The sequence below is a fragment of the Diadema setosum genome, chromosome 17, assembly GCF_964275005.1.
Source record: "Diadema setosum chromosome 17, eeDiaSeto1, whole genome shotgun sequence".
NCBI lineage: Eukaryota > Metazoa > Echinodermata > Echinoidea > Diadematoida > Diadematidae > Diadema > Diadema setosum.
The window spans coordinates 14,089,299-14,111,467 of NC_092701.1; the positions used below are offsets into that span (position 1 = coordinate 14,089,299).

Consider the following 22,169-nt stretch of genomic DNA (forward strand, 5'->3'; position numbering starts at 1 on the left):
CTACGAATAGTTTATGAAAATGATAGTGGGCAAATATAAAAAGAAATGGATTATAATTCAAAATAATGAAAACCAATTTAAAAGAGGAACAGTGTTGAATTTAGAACTCGAATGAAAAGATGTGGTAAGTATTGTATGTTAACAAAATGTTATTGAAATGTTTGTTAAAGCGAATGCGTACTCGGAATTAATGTAATATTGCATTGTGATCGCTCTGCCACTCAGCACTCATTAGGTGATACGCTTTTAGCGTATCACCTATTGTGATTGTCAAAATCTGTCTTTTTTCTTATTCTTCTTTCTTTCTGGCCTATTTTGTGTCGTCAATATCTCAAGAATGACATTACGGAGTAACATGACATTTTCAGTCAACATGTCTCATGACAATATCTAGCCACAATAAGGTTTTCATGACAGTAACGTATCTATGACGTCATCTAGGCGCCATTTTGTGATTTTCGGACCATGTTACATGATCGATCATAACTTCATAACTAAAGGTCCTTTCTGTATCAGTTTTTGTGGACATAAAGTTCAGGTCACGCTCTATCTTTCTTTCTCTGATGCTAATTACCTAGGACGTCATCTAGGACGCGTAAGCGCGCGTCAAACATTTAAAAGGCTCAAAACAACTTTCCAATGGGAAATCTCGAAGTTTCAGACAATTTTAAGCGTTTCAAACAATTTTGCGCGTGCGCGTCCGTCCGCGCATTTTCGCGCGCACAGCGCGTCAGTAACATGAAAATGCACATTTTTTGACTGATCTGGATTCCTGATACTTTGAGTAACAATATCCATTGATTTCTGATCGATTTTGACAAATAACAGAGCAATGCACTGGCGTCAAAGTTGAAATTTCGCGTGCGCATCTATGTGCAAATATAGTGAAAAAACATGTCTTTGTTTATTTCGCCATAGCTCTTTAAATCGTCAGGTGACCCTATGTTTTTCTTGCATATTACAAAAGCATATGAATTGAAAATAACGTTTCAAGTATCATTATTTCCATAATTACAATATGATGTCATCATATCGTCATCTGAAATCAAAAAAGTGGAATTAATTTTTTTAAGGTACTGTTTCTGACATTCATTTGCTCGTATCTCTGTTGTTTAAGCTCAATATTATCCCAAATTCAGATATGTTGTACTTTGAACATTTGCCTTTTAAGTCCATGTCGTGCTTTTGATATTTGATGACGTCATCATACCTTAAATTGTGATTAAAGGTAAAGACGCAAAATCGGACAAGTTTACGTGTATTGTCTATGGGAGGTGATTTTTTTTAAAAGCATCAATTGACTTAACAACGTTTAAGCACCTTTATCTCAGCTGATTTTGCTTCATTTCCTCTGAAACTTTAATATGTTGTAGCTGAGACAATAAGCTGCAGTAATCATGCATTTTATTCTTTGAAATCTCCTCATCAGATTGACAATTTTGCAGTTTAAAACTGAAAATGAAAATGGAATGTGGACTAAACGATTCCCCATGTATCTTTCACATACATAAGTTTACGTTCCCCATATTTTCTCGTCGAGACGTATGGCCGAGTGGTTAAAGGCGCCGTCTCAGAGACGTGAGATTGCGGGTTCGAACCCCACAAGATCACGAAACATTTTTTTTTTATTTTACTTTTTTTTCTTCAATTTTGTATTACATATTCGTCCATGTAGAAATCACGTTCGTATATAAACGCACCTATACACACACACAGACACACACACACGCCATATCCCTCTTTTTTGTGTGTTGGAGACCACATTGCTTCGACTGCAGCAACATTTTGCAGGTTGACTTTGTCAAACCGATCATAGTATGTAATGACGACGACTGAGGTGTTGTACTTTGAACAATTGTCTTTCAAGACGATGTCATTGTTTTGTAATTTGATGACGTCATTACACTGAAAATTGTGATTAAAGGCAAGGTATCAAAACCAGCCGATTATAGGTTTTATGTCTGCGGGACGTATTTTTCCCAAGTTGCCAGAAATGGCATAGTGACCTCAGTCGTTACAGGGCCGCTTCTCCGTCTAGCAATGCAATAGATGTTCACCAGGCCACGTTAGTTGAGTGGGCATTGACTTTCCCCCTGTTATATCTATACATTTCTTTTTTTTTTTTGTCTTACCATTTCCGTGGATGACCCGTGGCCGAGTGGATATGCACGCTCAATATAACTTCAAGGTGCCTATATCACATTCTTTTCTTTGTCGATCACAGATGACCGTCATCTGATGACCACAAGCGTATCACCTAACTCGTCCTCAATGTGACGAGTTTTCATGTCTCGTTTGATTTACTTTTGCATTCTGTACTAGAGGGGAACATTGATATCAACATGTTGTAATTAAGGGTTAACGGGGTACGTTAGAGGGGCTCTTTGAGGATACTCATGTTATAGACCGATTCAATTTCGATGACCTATTCACCTACCGCCGCTAGCGGCACTATAACGGTCGCCATAACTGGGGGCCAACGGGGCCGGGGCTTCCAGCGAGCTAGCTACCCAGCGAGTTGCACTTGCAGCTCAGCGGCCTAGCGTACCCATCGCGCATAGTTAGCCGGGCGCAGCCGCTGCGCCGCAGCCGGCGACCGCTGGCGCCGCGCTAATATTGTGATTGTTTACTCACTGTGTGGAAAAGACATTCACCGGCCTTTAATGCCTTTCTTTTGGACAAATTGAGTGATTCAGACAATGATCTACTTTGAAAGCTTCAAAGGAAGGATCAGGAAAACACATTGTGCAGTTGTTGGGTGCACAAATAACAGAAAAAAATGGAAATGGAAGCTGCACGGCAGAGTGTGAAATTCAGACACCGCTGACGCATGATAAATTAAGGCAAAATTAAAGACAATTAAGTGTGTAGGTATTGTGGTGCGGGCCTATGATGAAATACCTAACTAAATTATTACTCACCGAGTGGCTAACGGGACTTGGAGCTGAAGGCACCACCAGCAGGAATGGTAGGCGACCGTATCAGTAGAGGAATGCACTAGGGCACCAGAAAAGGTGTAAAGTGTCCTTGTAGGTTGTATTGCACTTCCCGAAATAATATGGACTAACTCCGAATGCACTATAAAGGGTGTCCGAAGACGACAGTGTCCCATAGAAATATGTACAAAATATCCAGCGGCAGCGTGGAGTATCCTCCGAGTGCCGCGGCTAGCACAAGCGAGGGTAGAGTCGATCCACCGCTGGAGCGCTGGATAGGAGAACTGCACGGTCCCTAGCTGGTTGTAGTGGAGTCTGCACACCACAGACCACACGCTAGCTGGACCGGAGCAACGATGTGATGGGACGCAGATCGCGTTGAATGCAGCGATGTAACGAGGCGCCGATCGCGTTGAGATCGCGTTGAATGCAGCGATGTAACGAGGCGCCGGTCGCGTTGAATGTAGCGATGTAAAGATCCACAGGTTGGAGTGTAGCCTGAGGTAAGGGCGAGTCGCGATGTGAAAAGTAGCGAATGCCGCGAAGTACGAAATCCGGGAAAGTGTAATAATCCGTATTGAGTATTATCCGTATGAAATGCCAGTCCACGGCGCGAGGTTTCGTCAGCGCGAGAAGACGTGGGAAGTACGGACGTAGTATGCGGACGTGAGTGACTCCAACGATTAGGACGCGCTCTCGGGATGAAAGCTAATCGTGAAGTGAGGAAGCGTGGAAAATGAAAAAGCGTAGTCAGAGAAAACATGTCACGGACAGGAGCTTTGAGAGTGGTAATTGGCTGATGGAGATGCGTAGCTCGTCACTAATTGGTAGCTTGTTTCCGTGACACCAAAACAAGAGGTGTGTTTATGAAAATCCGACTACTGTTGGAATGTGAAATACGCGTACCTCGGCACGATGACAAAAGCGAAGAATGTAGTGCGCACCTGTCATGTGTCGGCGCACAAAGAAAGCTCGCGTGGATGTTGACAAAATACCATGACGCAAATCTCTCGTTTGAAGAGGCTACACCCCAGTAAATAATGCCAGTGTATACCTTGGCAATCAATGACTTAAAAACCAAAGATATAAAACATCTGTTTCTTGACCCTGGCCTAATCTAAGCATCAGTCATCGCCACAGCGCCACAGGGGAGGGGGGGGGGGGCACCGCGAGAGGAGGAGATTGTTTTGGTTTTGGCATGGGCTATGTAGCTCCATGGTGCGTGTGTGTGTACGTGTGTGTGTGTGAGTGTAGACATTCAGCGTATGCAGACAGAGCATGCCTGTACTGCAGTGACCGGCACTATTGTCATTCCATTTTGTCTCTCCCCTTCTCCCTCCCCCATCTCTCCCCTCTCTCTCTCTCTCTCTCCCTCTCTCTCTCTTTCTCAGTAGGCTGATCGTAACCAGGGAGGTAGTCTCACCTCCCCGTTGTAACTCACTGCCAAATAGCACATTGTCAGCACCGGGAAACTGGCAATGCTCTCCTTCTTATTCATGTATTTTCGTTATTTACGGGTCAATTTTTTTCGTTCGAAATGTAAAATGAATGACCATAGAATTTCTCAATAGAATATAAAATTGAAAACTTTAAAAAGGATAGAGAAAATTGAGTCCACTTTGAATGGTCTGCCACAGGCAGATATCCTTATCATGCTCTTACGTAATACGACAGCTGCTGGAGTCATCAAACCCTGGCTTGGCCTCCAGGTTTGTCACGCCGAGCAGAAAGTTTATTTGCAATGGACAAGTACTTCGACTCCCAACTCTCAAACGACAAATATACGCACCCCACTTTGGAAAAACCCAGCTGGGGTCTCGCCTCAAACAAGGGATTGATGGCATGTGTGGCCGCCAGACAGCGTAATTTACAACAGCCAGAGTGCCAGACAATATGATACATAGATATAGAAAACCGCTACAAGTGAAATACAACAATATAAAAATGCACAGATTTCGAAACAAACTATGTCTACTAGATTCTCTATTTAATTAGGTTATCACTGCATCACTGCATATTCGTAAAATATGTTGTTCATCTTGGAAGACAAGTTTAGATCAAAGAATTTGATAATTCACCGATTTTTGGGGGGGATTTTTTTTTTTTTAATCCTTGGTGTCCTACTTGCCAAAGTTAGAATCCACTTCCTGGCTAGACTTTATTATTATGACAAACATTTTAACGGCCTACACTACAGCTAAATAAATTGTTCAAGATGTGTTAAATTCTTATATTGTTTTAACTTCTTCAATGTTCAACACTGAATTGACCATAGGCCTATTCAATTTTGGCCTGGAACTCTGAATTTGACTTTTGATAAAGTGATACTTATAAATATTAAACCATGGATGGTGGCAAACATCTGTTTCATAATCATACTAAGAAAGTATGATTTGAAAATCACTTTTGTAGATTATAATATTATGCATTAACGTGATGTTATGCAAGGTTACTTAGACCTAAAACAGTAGAAGTTTCGGTTGTAGACATCAGGCGACGTAGAGTCGTAACTTAAGTTTAGGCATATACGGCCTAGAAACGCGTAGATTTATATTCCGTTTGGTTTACTCAGTTAGGCTTGCCTGAAGTTATCGACAACCGAAAATGATATAGGATGTAGGGTTCTAGAAGTCAATAGGTCTAAATCTAGTCTGGACTCTTGCCTAGATTTCTAGACAAGATCTAACGTTAGACAGATTCTACCCTGCTGGCCCGACACTCCCGACCAAGTAAAGGCAAAAGCCTGCCCTAAAAAGGTTAAGTTAATGACTGATAGCTTGCAATATTGCGCCATATCTAGCTCAAGATTCTTATTCATTATTTGTATTTAATTATATCAGTTAACTTGTCAACAGCCTAGGCTTATTAGCAAGACGTCTGCCTGCGCCTAGCAATAATTCTCCCCAGCGGTTTTTATTCTCTTGCAAGTCTTACACAAATGTGAATATACGGGGCTTACTATCTACACGCGAGTACCCAAGTCATCGCCAAAGAAATAGAGTCTACAAACATTCACGGATCATACCGATATTTACCTTGAAATTCAAGTTTTGGCTACAGCCGTATGTCATCTACCCATTCGCTCATAGTCGGTATAAGTTGTTTAATTTTATTTATTCTTAATTAGCTAGCGAAAAAAAAAATGAAGACTCTAGTTGTCACAAATCCAGATGCGTCGATCACTGCCAGCGCCAGAGATAGCTAGCTGGCCGGCTGGCGCCAGGTGGTAAAAGCACTGGCTGCCGCTGGCACCCTTGCCACCCACGCAGGGCCGGCGCTTGCCGACCCGGCCTGTTTGGCCCCCAGTTATGGCGTCGCCTTAAGAGGGCGCACTTCCATGAACAGTTGCTTGAATCGGTCTATAAGCAGTAAAGCTTAAACAGCCTTCTCAATCCAGGGAGGCATTTCATGAAGGAACTTGTCAGATAAAATATCTGACAAGTCAATTATGTCCGACAAGTTTTGAGAAATTCTTTAGTCTGGGGGGTGTTTCATCAACATTTGTCGGCGCTGACAACTTGAATCACCATAGTAACAGTCAGTGACCAGAGCATCTCAGCCAATCAAAACCAAGGATTTTGCTGAAATTGGTCAGCGCCGACAACTGTCGGCGCTGACAAGCGTTGATGAAACTCCCCCCTGATTGGCTGATTTCTCTGAACTTGTCGGATATAATTGACTTGTTGGACATTTTATCCGACAAGTTCCTTCATGAAATGCCCCCCAGATTATGACAGTCGAAAAGAAATTCATAAAATGTAATGGTCTTAATGGTATAATACTGCAGAAGAGATGTTCTATGCTGGAAGATGAAAAAGGATAATTGTTCAAGAATGGAAGGTTGTGAAAATTTGACTGTTGATTTTTGAGGGAGGGGTTGAGGCACTATGAGTGCAAAGTGTTACTGACACCACTGCTGGGAAGTGGATCACACATCGTGCTTTCCACTGTTTTACAAAAGAGGAAAGGTATCTATTGGAAAATAATTACTTGAACATGCAGTATATTGGTCTTAATATTCTGAGTAATGGAGTTGAACAGAGGTCAAACATAATGAACATACCTAGGGTGATTTGTATTAAGAAATAATTGTAACACAAGTAAAATGATTTGCATTGTAGATTATTTGTAACAAAATTAACACTAGAAAAGCACTCTGAGAGCGAAGACCTCCACCAAGCAGCTACTTTCCACCGATGATCTTGCTCTTCCCAAAGAGATTTTTTTTTTTTCCTCTCCACCACTGGGGATAGCTCTTTAGGCTCTTCCATAGAGATCAGTGATTTTCACACCCATAGGTATACATGCTGAAAAATCGGCTGATTTCCCAATATAGAAGCCTTTGTTACGTCATAAACTCTCAGCTGCACGGCGCGCCTCGCCCAGCTGCAAAAACTGGAGCACGCACTTTAGTGCGCGTTTGAAAACCTCAGCTTGAACTCCCAAGTTCATTGACCCTACCTGTCAAAATATCAAAAATCCTTTATAAACTCTGCAAAAATTCTCAGATCACTAACAAAATTTAATGGTTTATTACTTGTGTCATTCTCATCCTTTCCTGTAAGTTTCGTCCAAATCCGTTCAATACTTTTTGAGTTATTTTGCACAGGGACGAACAAACAAACAAACCAACGGTAATGAAAACATAACATCCTCCCTTGGTGGAGGTAATAGGTACAGTGATTTGGATTGTAGAATACTTAATTGCAACAAATTTACATACAGAAGATGATTTGTACTATGAAATGTACATGTATTTGTACAAGAACCCAAATGCCTCAGTTGATTTGCATAAAAAAAAAACACAACAGAGGTGACTTACAGTGTACATTATAGAATACTTGTAGCACAATTAACATACCGAAGATGATTTGTGTTGTGGAATACAGTGTACTTGCTATATAATTAACAGACAAAGGTGATTTGCACTGTAGAATACATTGTACTTATAACACAATTAAAATATCTGAGGTGATTTGCATTTTAGAATACTTCTAACACAATTGCCATGTACCTCAGATGATTTGCATTGTACAATACAATTGTACTTCTAACACAAGTAACAGACCTATTAGAAAGGTGATATGCATTGTACAATACTTTTAACCCCACTTATATAAACTGACATAAAAGGTGATATGCATTGTACAATACTTGTAATACAACATTATATGTGAGGTGATTGCATTGTAGCATAATGATTCCAAGGATATTACAAGATGGGAAACATGCTACAGGAATGATGATGATTCTACAGTTGACCACAGGAAAATTATCTGCTGTTTTTTGCATCTAATTATTTGATTTTGAAGATAAAAATATTTGTAATATGTACTGTCATATTAATTTGAGTTGCGTACCAAATAAGTGATGCTGTGGCTGTTGATATGAAAAGTGATGTATAAATCATCTGATTCATCTTCTAAACTTGATACACATCATTTAAAGATATGTATGAATTAGAACATATAAAAATGCTCCAAGTTGAAAGTAACTACTGAAGAGAAGTGAGATGTGTCGCATCTGACATGGTTTAGCTATATGATATTTGTGAAAAGGGACTGTCACTTGCTTCAGAGGGTGATGTTAAAGCTTTGAAAGTTAACTCATATTTGGACAGAAATACACTTTATTACTTGGTGATATAAGAATACATGTGAAATAAAAACTTTTTATTTATGTGTGCAGACAAAACTGAGGCTAAATCACATAATGTATTTTTTTTTTATTACATAAAATTGCTTACCCAGCAAGCCTACAGCATAGAATAAGTTTCACTGAGCGATAATTCAATAACACACGATACTGTAGTTTGTTCATTATTGGTGAAAGCACACTACAATACAACCTACTAGAAACACTGAAAATATTGATTTGATGTAGTATAAAGTAGAAAAATATGTTTCATTCTACAACTTGCTAGTGAGATAAAAGTTACCTCCTTTGTTTTCTCATGTGAGCCAAATTTCAAATGTATTTGTATACAAATGACCCGCAGGTCTGAGTGCGTCAGTCGGAATTGTGTGCATAAGGTCACTGTGGAGGCTCAATTCCATAGTTACTGCATGCACATTATATTCCGACTGACACACGAAAAGACATGTGTGTTATCTGTTTTATAGAATGGGTAATTTTCTTGCCAAAAACCCGCATGCACATTATATTCCGACTGACACACGAAAAGACATGTGTGTTATCTGTTTTATAGAATGGGTAATTTTCTTGCCAAAAACCCGTATTTCTATCGTGTTACCCGATGACAAATTTACTGGGTGCATTTTCTTTTGGCTTGCCATAGACGAGAGCCCGAAAACCATGCATCAGTTTTTACTGGACGCACGATGAGTCACAGCTAGTGGTAAGCATATTATCGCGCACTTGTAGCAAGAGTACGCGTACTTGTAACAAAGATTCACGCACTAAGCAAGCGTTCGCGCACTCAGTACGAGACGCCTATTAGCTAAACCAACCATGCATCAGTGTTTATTATAGAATGGGTAGCGAGAATCCTGCAATCTGATTGGTCGAGAGCTATGTGTTCATTTTTACTGGCCGCACGCTGAGTCACAGTGGTAAACATGTTATCGCGCACTTAGCAAGAGTACGCGTACTTGTAACAAAGGTTCGCGCACTAAAGCAAGCGTTCGCGCACTCAGCTTGGCCATGCATCCAGTAAAAACTTATGCATGGCTGGCCATGCATCCAGTAAAAACGGTAAGTACGGGTATGCATGCCCTTTACGGAAAGCCAAAAGGAAATGCATCCAGTAATTTTGTCATCGGGTAACACGATAGAAAACTGGGTTTTTGACAAGAAAATTACCCATTCTATAAATCAAATGACGCACATGTCTTTTCGTGCGTCAGTCGGAATATAGTGTGCATGCGGTAACTATGGAATTTAGCCTAAACCCACTCGGCTTCGCCTCGTGGGTTAAGCATTCCATAGTTACCTTATGCACACAATTCCGACTGACGCACTCAGACCTGTGCGTCATTTGTATACTGATGCATGCCATGGCTGGCCGTTTTTTGTTACGTCATAAACCCTCATATGCGCGGCGCGTCTCGCCCCAGCAGAAACTAGAGCACGCACTTTAGTGCACGCAAGAAAACTTCAAAAAGCGCAGCTTGAACTCCCAAGTTCATTGACCCTACGTGGCAAAATATTGAAAATCCTTCATAAAACCCATAAAATTTTCCAGATCACTACCAAAATTTAATCATCTGTTCCTTGTGTACACGTCATTTTTAACCTTTCCTGCAAGTTTCATCTAAATCCGTGCACAACTTTTTGAGTTATTTTGCACACGGACAAATAAACAAACTAACTAACGAACAAAAACCAACGGTAACGAAAACATAACCTCCTCCCTTGGCGGAGGTAAAAATTAATCCTGGTTGAGCTAGTAATTCCCTCATTTTTGGGTGGGGGTATATTAATCACAGTGACTGTGAGTGAGTGATAGTTCTAGTTTACACAATATTAAGGAAGGTGTGGCTGTGGATAGGAAAGATTCTGTCTGGATCATCTGAATCATCTTTTTAATAATTTGTTAAAAATTAGAACACAGAGTACATATTGAAACATTCAAAATATCCAACTTGAAAACAAACATTCAACAGAAGTGAAGATACATGTGATAAACTAAAGCCATTCATGTAGCCTGGATGTTTTGTGACTGTCTACTCAGACTTCATTTTTTTTTTTCCTCGTGAGGACTGTTGTTGGCTCTCGAAGAGCTCGAGTGAAGAACTGAGTAGGTCATCGTCGGTGTCACTGTTCATGAATTAGTTTATGATTTGATCACTCACAGTGATGGTAGATGGTGGTGTCTTCTTCGCTGGAGAACTTTCTGCAGCACCCAATTGGTCTGAGGGGGTCGGAGTTGTAGCCACATTTGGTGACAACATCTGTGGTGTGGCAACAGTTGATGATGACTTCTTTGGTGTGGTGACAGTTATAATGATGACATCTGTGGTGTGGTGACAGTTGATGACTTCTTTGGTGTAGTGATAGTTGATGATGACATCTGAGGTGTGGTGATAGTTGATGATGACATCAGAGGTGTGGTGACAGTTGATGATGATTTCTTTGGTGTGGTGACAATTGATGATGACATCTGTGGTGTGGTGACACTTGATCATGATTTCTTTGGTGTGGTGACAGTTGATGATGATTTCTTTGGTGTGGTGACAGTTGATGACTTCGTTGGTGTGGTGACAGTTGATGATGACCTCTTTGGTGTGGTGACAGTTGATGATGACTTCTTTGGTGTGGTGACAGTTGATGCATGATGACTTCTTTGATGTAGTGACAATTGATGATGACTTCTATGGTGTGGTGACAGTTGATGATGACTTCTTTGGTGTGGTGATCGACAGTTTATGATGATTTCTTTGGTGTGGTGACAGTTGATGATGATTTCTTTGGTGTGGTGACAGTTGATGATGACTTCGTTGGTGTGGTGACAGTTGATGACTTCTTTGGTGTGGTGACAGTTGATGCATGATGACTTCTTTGATGTAGTGACAATTGATGATGACTTCTATGGTGTGGTGACAGTTGATGATGACTTCTTTGGTGTGATCGACAGTTTATGATGATTTCTTTGGTGTGGTGACAGTTGATGATGACCTCTTTGGTGTGGTGACAGTTGATGATGACTTTTTTGGTGTGGTGACAGTCGATGACTTCTTTGGTGATCTGCGGTACTTAAATTCACTGGGTTTTTATGCCTCCGCCACGAAGTGGTGCCGGAGGCATTATGTTTTCGGGTTGTCCGTCCGTCCGTCCTTCCGTCCTTCCGTCCGTCCGTAATGAATTTTGTGGACAAGGTAACTATCGAAACCTGTTGAGGTATCCTAATGAAACTTGGCATGTATGTGTATTAGGGGGTGAAGTTGTGCCTATCAACTTTTGGGTGCACATGCTCAAGGTCAAAGGTCAAAAGGTCAAGGTCAAATACATAAAATTTCACTATTTCCACCATATCTATTGAATGCCTGAAGATATTTTCTTGAAACTTAGTGTGTACATGTTTTACCTAATTAAGATTCTCTGGTGAAAGTTTGGGTCATGAGGTCAAAGGTCAAAGGTCAAAAGGTCAGGGTCAAATACATAAAATGTCACTATTTCCACCATATCTATTGAATGCCTGAAGAGATTTTCTTGAAACTTAGTGTATACATGTATCACCCAATTAAGATTCTCTGGTGACAGTTTGGGTCATGAGGTCAAAGGTCAAAGGTCAAAAGGTCAAGTAAAAATATTAAAACTTCTTTTTTTTTCTCCATACCTTGGAAAATTGTTCAAGGTATCTTCATGGAACATAGTATATACATGTACTGACTGGAAGTGATCATCTAGAGAATGTAGGGTTCATGGGGTCAAAGGTCAGGGGTCAAAGGTCAAGTGCAAGACTTCAAAATGTTACTATTACCCTCATATTTATGCAATGCCAGCAGGGTTATTTTTTTACACTTGGTGTATGCGTGTGTAACCTAATAGAAATTCTCTGGAAAGTTTTTTTTTTCTCTCTTTTTGCCTCAAAGGTCAAAAGGTCAGAGATCAAGTGAAAGTGCTGAACTAACTTTTTCCTCCATATCTCGGAAGTGGCTCAAGTTACCTTGAAACTTAGTACATATTATGCATGTTCTACCTGAAAGTGATTATCTTATGAATTTTAGGGTCAAGGGCCAGATGAAAATGGTAACAATTTACTATTCAATTCAGAAATTGCACTTTTTCTCCACACCTGTACCTTGAAAATTACTCAATGCCTAAATGTATGAATGGGTCAAAGTCAAGTTAAAGTCCATAAATCCCTAGATACATGCTCTCCTATTCATCCAATTAAACCTACGTCAAGGAAGGTGAACATTCAACACATTTGTGACAAACTTGTAATTCCAATATTTTGCCAATTTTGTGAAAATGTAATCACACAGTGTCCACATGTACTATCTAGACCTATTGGGAAAATCATGCATTATGGCGGAGGCATACCAGTCGCCAAAGCGACATTTCTAGTTCTTTTTAATTTCTGTGATCTGTTGCCTCTGATTGATGATGATGTGGTTGAGGTGCTACATTTGAGAGTTTTGCCCATTGATGAGTTTTGATGCCTTTTGTGGAGTGGTATGAATGGCATCTGATAAGTCTTTGGCATGAGCAGATTCTTTTGCCCTTGTTGTGAAGTACAATCTGGCTGACAGGGCAGTTAGGTTTATTTTGCTTTGCTGTGCTAGAGTGAGCCATTGTCTATAACAAGGGAAAGAGAAAGAAATTATAGCAAGGCATCGTATACATACACAAAGATACTGAGCATAGAATGCAGTCATCTCCTGCATATTCAGAAACTGGATGTGAATATGGACATGTAAAAAGGATGTCCATGAATGCTAGATATCAAAAGTGTGTGCCTAAAACAGAGGATGATCACATGTATACATGAGTGCAAAGTGTTACTGGCACTACTTATAGGAAATAGATTACATTATCATGGTATCCACAGAAGGGGAGCAATTGCTGCATTTTGCCTTTAATAGAATTTGTCATAGCAGAAAATGGCCATAGCTGAAATGAGAATTAATGTGTAAATGCTGGGTTGTATAATGAACTGATCTATTAAAAGTTAAATGTTGATGTTTGGACAGCCAAGTTTGTTCAGTATTTTACGATACATCTTATTGTTAAACATCATAATTTTGTAAAACAAAGGGTTATTGGCTGTGAATATCATGAAAGGTGCCATATGAATCATCTGATTTACTCCTTATCAAAGCCGATTCGGCTGTCTGGTTGCCATGAGCGAAGCAATAATATGAATTTAATCAGAGCTCAATGTTTGTTCACTTGCCTTTTTAAGAGATATACAAAAATGTTTCAATTGCTGGAAAAAAAATACCTGCCCTGGAATACTGCTGATGCATTGATTTAACCAAACATTTTTGTTTTTATTTTGAAGAAAGAATTATTTTATATGAGAGTAAAAGTCGACTTACAGGATCTATAGGGTAAGTGCATTTTATACATTCAATATTTTTTGAGTTACCCATCAGGCAACTCTATTTTGACTGGGCAAGAGGGCAAGTGCTAATATTGAGTCCTGCATACATGAAAACATGTTAAACATTTAATGAAACACAAGTGAGGTATGTTACTGTACATATATACATTACATATCTTGAAATATATACTAGTAGGGCAGTGGTACTGCTGATGTAGCATGTTGGCTGGGCTACTAAATAATTGGCAATATAACCATGAAATACAAAGTAGCATGCAACTCTATTTGTCCTGGGCAAGTGCTAATTTTGAGTCCTGCATACATGAAAACATGTTCAACGTTTAATAAAACCCAAGTGAGGTATTTGCATGTTGCTGTACATACATTATACATCTTGAAATATGTACCTGCTGTAGGGAAAATAGTGATACCACTGATGTAGCATAGGCTACTAAATAACTGGCAGTATAACCATGAAATACAGAGTAAATGCAATGATGCAACTCTATTTGTTGTGGGCAAGTGCTAATATTGAGCTCTGCATACATGAAAACATGTTAAACATTTAATAAAACACAAGTGAGGTATATTGCTGTAGATACATTGCACATTGAAATAGATACCAGTATAGGGTAGTGGCACCACTGATGTAGCGTGTTGGGCTACTGTATAACTGGCAATGTAACCATAAGCTCTATTTTCTTTGGGGCTGCGCCCCTCAGAAAATAGTGCTTATTGAAGTCATCTCATGCACATATAGTTTCAACCAGAGCCTCAGGCCTGGTATGTTTGTATAACATACAACTCTAATTATCCTGGGCGAGAGGGCAAAATGTCTCTCGCTGCCTTTACTGCACCGGTTTCTGTCTTTGAGCAGATTCATAAGCATGTGTCGCTTCCTTTACAGGAACTTGCTTTCTCTGAACAGATTCATGCGTCTGTCTTTAAAGATCTTCTTCAAAGTCTGTGATGTAAAGACTTACATACTGCATCCCAAGAAGTCAATCAGTTGCAAGAAAAACATCTCGACAGAAGAATTTCATGAATTTGAATAATTATGCAGTAACCGCTGCATGCTATAAGGATTAGAACCAACACTTGCTGTCGGGCGGAAGCTTGGAGGTCTAGTGGAGATGATGCCTGTCCGGAGATCAGGAGGTCATAGGTTTGATTGAATCCTGCTCCAGTATGTATGCCCATGGTTTTTTATCATGGCTACTAAAACACTGATCAATTCAGTGCTTATTTACATCGATGTAGGGCAATTTGTCAATCAGTTTCAAATAGGCTGAATTTGTCCTGAAACTCAGTTGATAGCATCAAGCCTCTTTGGACTTTCGTTTTGTGCAACTGCCACAGATTTCAGAGAACTTTGCTGATAACAGTTGCATCAATTTGATAAATTTTCTATATGTGTTGCTGTCTGCACAGATGTTGTAAAACCGGACAAATCCTGTACAAATCTAATACAAATTCAATTTTTGTTATTTCAGCTTACTGCTGCAGAAAGCAACCTGAAACTGAGTGCTGTTCTAAGAGAACAAAGTGGAAGTGGCACTGCAGGGGAAGCAGTAGACCGAGCTGCAAGGTAATTACTGGTACTGTCATTGTAATCTGTCATGATCTCTTCATTGTTCATATCTAATGCTGCTAAGATGCAAAAGATATACAATGTATTTCGTACCTGTACATTTGTATTCCAATTTGCTCAGGATGCCAAGGTAAGAATATAGTTTGTCATAAGAGTGATCTTTTTAAGATTTTCAGCCTAATGCAATAATGGCCTCACATGATATTTATATAGTGATTTTAGCTGGTATGACTTGATCAGATCTAAACAGTCTTTATTTCTGTTACCATTTCTCCTTTATATGCAATAATTTCTCCTTGATAATGTTCACTAACCACAAAATTTATTGCAGACAAGTGTAGAAACTAAAGCAGGAAAATATCTTCTTTGTGGGCAAGAGAAAGAAGGCTATTGTTGAATATACTATATGACCTATATAGATACCAATGTGTGATTTGTCAAAATGCTGTCACGTGACCATGGTCACAAGAATGAGAAGCATTATATTTCTAACATAACGTAAATTATGTACAACCATGGAATATAACAGCAACTATGTTAAACAAATGGTGTTATATATCTGGAGGGATGACGTACAAAGTACCAACTGTACATACACAGAGACGCTTTGCACACATGAATACATGTACAATCATGACCAGTTGACCATGTACCACATAGTATACAGTGCGCTAGCGGTATGGGCATCGCACGTTACCAATGTTATATAGCCTACATACACAAGTGCGAATTACGGAATTGCAGCAGATTAGTTTTCGTCTAACTGGTAGATCTATGACAGCTTTGATGAGCAGCTGTGCTTCGCTTGTGTGCTGGAAGCTAAAGAGCCTACTGCTCTAATGTTAGACAGTCGATCGTGACAGAGGAGCCAAAGGATTTCCCATCACATTACCAGTGCCTGAACTGAGTAAATTTATGCTACTTACTAGCACAGGACCTGGACAAGGGCCAGGTCCGTAGTCTGCAGCTCTGGTACCAGTGATCGCAGACAGAAGATACTAACGTTAGGCCCTACGTTGTCAGAAAGTTCACATTCTCATACATCACTACAAACAAATGTTATCTCAACAAGCTTGCTTATTAGACCAAAAGCGGCAGTTGTAGTTTTCTACAATTTGTACAAAACTTACTGTCATTACAAAATCTAGATCTAATGCTACGGAACTAGGCCCTACGATGATTGATCATTGAATAGTGACTATCTAACAAAGTAACGTTAGGAATGTAATGTCAGGCAGTGATGTAGCCCGACCAGACACCATGCGCGAAACATACAGCGACTGGGCTGTGTATCATAGTTAGCGATGATATTGCAGCTGTTGTGCTCCATGGAAGAATGAAAGCTATCAGTTATGCTAGATCTAACAAACACTACATACGTATAGCTCAATTGAATACCACTAGCGCGCTGTTGTCACGTGTGTACTCATTAATTTGACTGTGGGTTTGAAAAAGGAGAAGTCGTTTTGCTTTTTAAAGGAGTTTATTTCTTGTACTGTAGGTCATATGATATAACAAATATTGACTTTTTACCTTCGGTAGGAATATAACATTTCATTTCCCTAGGGAAGTTATATTTTTGTCTCGGAAAACTATATTTTTCCCCAACAAAAATATGACTTCCTGTGAGGATCTCAAATGTTATATTCCACCTCTGGTAAGTCAATATCTGTATAATACCTCATTTAGGTGATGTCAAATAGTCTATCAAATCTTTGAAAAAGCTATGACTTCATGAAAAAGTACCAGGTTATTTCTAAATTTTAGTTGCCATATTGTCATTGTCATGGAAAGTTTGGGCCATGAGGTCAAAGGTCAAAGATCAAAGGAAACTGCCAAAATTTCACATTTTCCTCATATCTCAGATATGGCTCATGGTATCATGAAACTTAATGCATATATATTTACTGACAGTGATTGTCATGGGAATTTTGGGGCCATGGGATCAAATGTCAAGGATAAAGTCAGGTTAAAATGCTAAGATTCTTGTATTTGTAATTATTCTTTTTTTTTAATTACTCAATGCATTTAGATTAATAAAACTAAGTACAGTTTACAAGTCATGTATAAAACATGAATTACTGTGCACAATGATTCTGTAGGGAAAGGTTTTGGCCATGGGATCAAAGGTCAAGGGAAAATATTCAAATGTCACAATTTTCCAATATTTTGAAAATAGCTAAAAATATTGTCATGAAAATGGATGTTACCAGTTTGAGATTATTTGAATAATTGAGGGGGTCGGTGCAATATAGTGCTAACCCACACTTTTGTGAAAAATGAGTTACATGCATTTGCACCATTCTGAAACACTCCTCTATAATCCATAAAAATATCATCATGAAATTTAACCAATAAGTGGGTCAATTAATGCAGGCACCTTTTTGCCCCCCAAAATAATCACATCTTATAAGCAGGAATATAGTGCTAAGCCACATTTTTCAAGATGGCGACCACCATGGTAGCAGACAGAAGGGTGTCTGAAAAAGACCTAAAAAAGGACAGTGAGCAGACTTTTTCATCTAAAAAAATGAGTGATTCGGATTCATCATATAACCCGTACTCTTCTGGAAGTTATGAAAGTGGAGATGAGATAAACATTAATGAATTTTGAAGCATTTAATGCATAATTTTTGTTATTTTTTGTCCTGTTGGGGTTAGCACTATTTTCATGCTAATTCTACTGATCATGACATTTTCGCCAGTTTCTTCGCTTTTGTTGAACTTAAGAGAAAAATACCGCAATCATTGGTTTTAGGAGCATTGTAGCATTGTGCCTTATGACCAATAAGAAAATTAAAGCAACATTCATAGTCTACACCAGCACCTTAAAGTTTAATTAGTGGGTTAGCACTTTATCCATGCTGACATTTTGCTTCAAAAGGAAAGCTTCCTTAAAATTGATTGGTAGTCAAATGATTGATGAAACATATTGAAAATATAGATCTTCATTTGTTATGTGTGATTTTATTGTCAAAATGGCTTATTGTAATGAGAGTATTGTCTCTAACTTTTTTCTTTCTGCTATAAGTATGATCTGAAAACGTTCATATGGGTAAAAATAAATGTACTGATGGCTGAATATTTGGACATGTACCATTTCTCTCAGTGAATCTTATACAGGATTAGATTAGTAGTGGAACAAAATTTGAAATTGCCATTAATCTATTTGTAACTAAGTCTTTTTTTAAAATAAAATGCCATTTTCTATTTTCACAAATAGTGCATATGGGTAAATACATACCAACTTACATTGTCAGTTACCATCTACTCTTTTTCTTTCTTTTTTTTTTGGGGGGGGGAGGGGGTCTTCTTCAGCACATTGCATTCTAGCATGTATGGTCTGTCCAAATATAAGAAATTTACAAGTATTCAGATTTCTAAAGAGATCTTTTACCACTTTTTGGAATTGTTCTTTTCATGGATTTTTTTGTTAAATTAAGAGTTAGTCATTCATTTTGTGATAAGAACTTTCCTACATAGTTTCACACTGCTGCATTGGACAATGAATGGGGGGGGGGGGATTCATTGAGACCAGTACATCATCTGACCGACCTCATCCAACATTTTTTTTTTTTGTAAATTCTTTCTCATACAAAGAAGGATTGTAGAGTACTAGTGGTGATTTTGACACCCTAAACCAGAAAACCAGTCTACCCTATGACAAGTCTACTTTTTGGTATTTTACTCCCTTTATCAAAGGACATAATAGTCTCTGGAATATTATTGATACCCTTTTACTTGATTTTTTTTCTGATTTAGATACTATTAATGCTGAAATGCGTTACATGCGTGATGCTGAAAAAGGGACCCTTTTCCCTGCTTGCAGGTACACGGAAGATACTGTCCTCAATGAGACATAACCCCCCCCCCCCCTGACAAATTATATTACTCCTGTGACAGTGAATGCTTTGGTCATTTTAAAACTTGAATTGTTGCATTAAAAGCTCCATATTTTAAGGTGTCTTTAAGCGTACATGATTCACCCTGTGCTCATCTGAAATATATGAAAAGTATGTCTTGATATTAAAGGGAAGATAAACCCCAAGAGCAATGTGGATTGAGTGAAAGTAGCAACATTAGTAGAACACATCAGTGAAAGTTTGAGGAAAATCGGACAATCGATGCAAAAGTTATGAATTTTTAAAGTTTTGGTGTTGGAACCGCTGGATGAGGAGACTACTAGAGGATATGACGTATGAGTGGACAACAATACAAAGAAAATATAAAGGAAATTCAACAAAAATTCACTTTTCTAGAATCATGAAAGAGCAATGGACCAACCTCTTTCAGAAAGCAGGGGGAATAATTGCTACCCTTAACATATGTCAATATCAAGTTGATGGAATTTGTAATTTTCATGAAAAATGGATTTTTGTAGAATTTCCTTTATATTTTCTTGGTATTGTTGTCCACTCATACGTCATAACCTCTAGTAGTCTCCTCATCCAGCGGTTCCAACACCAAAACTTTAAGAATTCATAACTTTTGCATCAATTGTCCGATTTTCTTCAAACTTTCACTGATGTGTTCTACTAATGTTGCTGCTTTCACTCAATCCACATTGCTCTTGGGGTTTATCTTCCCTTTAAGTTCACACAGATTACGCAATACAGAATGGTAAAAAAAGTATATCTTGTCTTAATTTCGTGTCACAAAGGAGGAAAACTCAAATCTTACATTAAGTTTCCATTTTGAGCGAAGAGGTATTGATGTTTTGTGAGTTTTCACAAAATAAAGAATATTTGTATACATGATGGATTTGGATGCAATAAAGTGCTAAGCCGCATATTCGAAATGTGATTTGAAATATCCTCTTGAATCCACCAAAATATTAATGTAGTAAATTTCTTCAAAGAACTATTCAAACTTGAGTATGTAAAGATTCATGTAGCAAAAATTGGCCTTCTCGAGTCATCAACCTGATTTATGGATTTTTTCAAACTATCAAAATTACTGTTATGTGAGTTAGCACTATATTGCACCGATCCCCTCAATTGTTGGCCATGGGGTCAAAGGTCAAGGGTCAACGGTTAAGTGAAAATGCTCAAATCCCTGAATACCTGCCCTCTTAACCTATTGAGGACTGGCTGATTTTGCTATAACACACATTTTCCATAGACACCTGCCCGAGTATACTCGGGACTAGTCTTCAACAGGTAAATAATTTAGTCATCCATCCAAATAGAACTTACTTCAAGGAAAGTAAACGCATATAATTTGTGAAAAAAAAATGTCAGTACCTCTGTCAGGAAAGGAGGTTATGTTTTCATAGGCATCGGGTTGTTTGTTAATCTGTCTGTGTGCAAAATGACTCAAAAAGTTTGGGACGGATTTGGGTGAGACTTGCATGCAGGAAAAGGTGATAATAATGTAAGAAACAGATGATTTAGTTCTGGTAGTTATCTGGGAATTTTTATGGCTTTTTGAATATTTTTTTTATCTTTTTGCAGATAGGGTCAGTGAACTTGTAAGTTCAAGCTGCATGTATTTGAGGGTTGCATATGCGCTCTAAAGCTCATGCTCTGCTCTGGTGAGGCACTGCGCAGCTGGAAGCTGATGACGTAAGCAAAAGTTTGCTACATTAAATTGGGACATTGGACGATTTTCAACATGTGATGGGTGGAAATTAGCTACTTGACAGAGTTCTACGCTGTCAGACTGCTTTTTATGCCTCCGCCACATAGTGGTGCCGGAGGCATTATGTTTTCGGGTTGTCCGTACGTCCGTACGTCCGTCCGCATTCGTTTATGCGATAACTTGAGAAATAGTGACTGGAATTTTACCAAACTTGGTCCAAGTATAAAGTATGATGGGGCAATTACTTGATGAGATTTTGGGTGAAATCGATCAAGGTCAAAGGTCAAGGTCAAATCATGAAATTGTATCCGTATACACAATAACTCAAGACTGGATCGAGCAAATTTCACCAAACTTTGTGCGAGGATGATGTATGATGGGACAATTACATGATTATTTTTTTAGTGAAATCGGACGGAGGTCAAAGGTCAAAGATCAAGGTCAAATCCTAAGATTTATCTGTTTACGTGATAACTCAAAACTGGATGAAGCAGCTTTCACCAAACTTGGTCCAAGGATGATGTATGATGGGGCTATTAGTTGAGAAGATTTTAGTGACATTAGCAAGAGGTCAAAGGTCAAAAGGTCAAGGTCAGATGCTAAAAATGTTGCTATTTCCCCCATATCTGTGCAATGCCCAAAGGTATTTTATTGAAACTTAGTGTAGACATGTACTACTGCGTAAAAATTCTCCAGAGAGAGTTTCATGTCATAAGGTCAAAGGTAAAAAGGTCAAAGGTTAGGTGAAAATGTTGCAATTTCACTTTTCTCGCAAATGGTTCAATGTATCTTCATGGAACTTGGTACATATGCATGTACTGACTGAAAGGGATTATCTAGGGAATTTAGGGGTCATGGGTCAATAGTCAGGGGGTGAAAGGTCAAGGTCAACTCCTCAAAATTTTACTGTTTCCCTCATATACTAGTACATGTAGATATGCAATGCTTGCATTATTAGTTTTAAAACTTAATATGTATTACCTACTGGAGATTCTCTGGGAAATTTCCAGCCAGAAGGTCAAAGGTAAAGGGTCAAAGGTCAGGTTTGAAT

General features: G+C 38.8%; 1 protein-coding gene across 1 annotated transcript in view; it reads left to right on the forward strand.

Annotated features, from left to right (window-relative positions):
• The window catches only part of LOC140241197 (polycystin-1-like protein 2), a 126,055-nt gene that overhangs the window by 61,421 nt on the left and 42,465 nt on the right, over positions 1-22,169 (forward strand). The window contains exon 12 of the mRNA XM_072320957.1: positions 15,441-15,535. Coding sequence (XP_072177058.1) covers positions 15,441-15,535 — 95 coding nt within the window. The remainder of the gene's footprint in view (positions 1-15,440; positions 15,536-22,169) is intronic.